Source organism: Octodon degus, unplaced genomic scaffold, assembly GCF_000260255.1.
Source record: "Octodon degus isolate 3935 unplaced genomic scaffold, OctDeg1.0 scaffold00305, whole genome shotgun sequence".
NCBI lineage: Eukaryota > Metazoa > Chordata > Mammalia > Rodentia > Octodontidae > Octodon > Octodon degus.
Genome location: NW_004524881.1, coordinates 1,621,876 through 1,624,959, shown reverse-complemented (window position 1 = coordinate 1,624,959; position 3,084 = coordinate 1,621,876). Strand labels below are relative to the sequence as shown.

At 40.4% G+C, this 3,084-nt stretch overlaps 1 protein-coding gene across 17 annotated transcripts in view; it reads right to left on the bottom strand.

Moving 5' to 3' along the window:
• Naaa (N-acylethanolamine acid amidase) overlaps nucleotides 1–3,084 on the bottom strand; it is a 65,522-nt gene that overhangs the window by 41,598 nt on the left and 20,840 nt on the right. For 6 of the 17 annotated variants that reach the window (XR_002819383.1, XR_002819391.1, XR_002819385.1 and 3 more), the window contains one exon: nucleotides 1,347–1,476. The exons of 3 other annotated variants lie outside the window; for them this stretch is intronic. Coding sequence is in view for 1 of the 14 variants with exons in the window: in XM_023707691.1 (XP_023563459.1) it covers nucleotides 1,434–1,476 (43 nt within the window). In the remaining 13 variants the exon portion in view is untranslated. Of the gene's footprint in view, nucleotides 1–27; nucleotides 114–912; nucleotides 1,477–1,882; nucleotides 2,620–3,084 lie in introns of those variants that run through there. 8 more of the 17 variants (XM_004647435.2, XM_023707691.1, XR_002819388.1 and 5 more) reach the window with 7 other exon arrangements.

The following is a 3,084-nucleotide window of genomic DNA, read 5'->3' as shown; positions in this document are numbered from 1 at the left end:
AAAAAAAAAAAAGAAAGAAAGATGCCCTGAATGAGTTCAGATTCCATAGATGAAAGGAGGAGTACAGATGGGAGAAGCATCAGTTCCTGGTCTTCTAGAACCTAGAGGAGATGCTAAGATTGGAAAAGTAATAAAGATTGGAGCTGTATTTGACAATCTCAAGTCCTTTGGCAGTACAGGTGATTTATAAGTATCATCCATAGAGAGGAAAATACGCATGACACATATTGAAATAGATGTAACTGCTGAGGAACAGAATGTGAAGCAGCAAGAATGCTTTCTATATTTATGTAGCAAGTGGCCGAGCTGCTAGAGGGAGTGCCATTCATTCAGCTGACACCACTGAAGATAATTTGAAGATCCTCTAAATGCTGAGGATAAAAGATAAATGAGAACATTCCCTGTCCCAGTGAAGGAGTTGAGGAAGGTACAGAACTGGCAGATGATGTTTTGGGGGAAAAAAAGGCAAAGGCAAAGAAGTGTCCAGATTGTTGAGAAGATGTAGATTGAGTAAGAACAAAGTCTTTGGGCTTGGCACCGAGGCAACCTTGAGACTTCCCTGATTTATCTCAGGACAGTAGTTAGTGAAAGCTAGGTAGAAGGGCTTCAGTAAGGAGTCTTGGAGCTTGAGTCACAGAAGTATGTAATTAATAAGCTTAACTCTGTTTCTCCCTGAAGGGAAGGATACACACTGGGTATGTGTGTGGGGACTGCTTAGAAGAGAAATGGATTCCATGCCATGTTGTACCATATCTCCTAGCTTTTAACTTTATGTGGGACTGACTTCTGTATAGTTATATAACAATACAGTTGTACCATTTTGTATTCAGACTATTTTCATTCAAGATTGTAACATTATGTTTGTAAAGAATTTATTTTCAATTTGCAATCTATTAAAAATTAAAATAAAAAAAGATTGTATCATATGAAAAAAAAAACAAAACTGAACCAAACACATGCATTTGATATTTGCAAAGCACAACAAATCTCAATCAGGCTAAATAAAAACAAACTTCCACGTAGGCACACCATAGTAAAATCACATAACACAAAAGAGGCATCCAGAGAATATAATTCCTTACATCACATTCCTGCTGAAAAGCCAATCGTAGCTTGGCAACTCTAGATTTTTATCTAGTGACCATGCTCTACTTTTAAGAAATCAGAAACAGAATGGGTGGATAGAAATGTCTAGTCTCACTCTCAGTGGCATATCTGGAATGACTAAACTACTTTGGACATTTGATTTTAAAAGGGTATTGCATAATGGAAATTCAATACTGTTTATACAATACTATCTATGAAGAAACACATGATCCTGGTAGGTATGGAGTACAGGGTGTTACCCGGTAATACTTCCTTCTGGAGACACATGTTCCTTCCACCTGTTGGGGCACTAATCAAGAACAGCCAATCAGAACTACTCTGTGCTTTCAGCCTTGTGATTTCATTCTCAGAGAAGTTTCTTTCATATACCTGTGAAATAAAATCAAGCTCTACACTCCCTGGAATCCTGACACTCATATCACATAATATCTCAGAGCTGCTTCTGGAGCAGCTTTCAGGATCACTCAACTTCAGGGGAGTGAGAAGAGGTCCAACACTTTGAATATTGGGGTTTATGCTCCTTCCCAACATCGTTCTTGACATTTTATTATCAAGCAAGTGAGAACAACAAATAATTTGGTTTCATATTACTTTCACAAAGCAGTAAGAATCTATTTAGAAAATAAGGGGCTGGTGAGAGACAGTTCAGCAGTCTAAGCACATGCCTGGCAAGCACAAGGACCACATTTCAATCCCTACATGCAGGCCATACTGGCATGCCATACTGGCCCCAAAACCAGGAGTTCACACCTGTAATTCCAGCACTGGGGAGGCTAAGACAGGAAGATCACTATGAGTCTGAGCTGCATAGTGAGACCCTATATCAAATAAATAAAAATGTTTTTAAACAATTAGAAACTAAGAAGGTCCATTGCTAGCTTTTAAAAGACTTTAGACTCATACAAAATGAGAATTCTACCACATGAAACTACATGACCAAAGGTCACCTCTGAGCAGCCCTATTCAGAAGAGCTCTCCACATCTTTTTTTTTTTTTTTTAAGTAGAAGACTTTTCTTTCCTCCCCACCATCCACCTCCCAGCCCGTGATGTGTGCTCGGCAAGTGCCCTCAGTGCATCCTGGGCAGGTGCTCTACCACTGAGCTACACTCCCAGCCCCAGAAGACACGTTTGTTGGGCTTGACTAGAAGTACTTTACAATGAACAATGAGGCCTTCCCTGCTCCCTTTAAATGGTTAACCAGAGAATGAACCACCGAAGCATAAGAAGCTAAGAAGAATGCCAGACTATGGACCTCTAAGACCAATGATCTTTGAGTTGAGCCAGTGTGGAATTTCATGAGGATCAAGGCAGCCAGGAAGGGAGGGGAATGTGAGTCACTGCCTGTTATCTACTACACCAGACGTGCTCCAAAGCAAACTCCTCACCTCACTCAGCACAGGTAAAAGGTCTCATAAGGAAGAGGCTTGTGCTGTTCATAAGATAGCATACTTTCACTTTGTCTTATTTTTTAAAGTTCAACTGTTGAAGAATTTCATTTTTTTAAATATCACCTACAGGAAGAAAGAATAAATAAATTTAATCTGAATAGAGCAGTGTAACACTCCCAAATGAGCAGCCACATCTGCAAACTCCACCAGACCCTGACCATATGGTGGTGCTACCCCAAGGGTCTGATTTCTGGGACAGCAAGAGACACGCTCCTGCTTTTTCCTGATGGTTTGGCCTCACTCTGGGCTCACTGGCTCCTGAAAGGCATTCTGTGAGTGTCCTTGGCCTTCAGAACGTGTCTTTTGATGCTACAAATAGTACAGGGCTTCAACGTGGGGATGCAGGAGTCTTTCCAGATAGTAACTCCTCCAGAACAGGAGGGCTAACAGTCTGCCTGGTAACAGAACTTGTTGAATGGGCAAAGGGTTCTAGAAAATTCTGGTTTCATACAAACAATTCAAAATAAAATGCTCCTTAATGATGACAGTTTCACGCCAAATACTTGTCAACATATATGGATATAAACT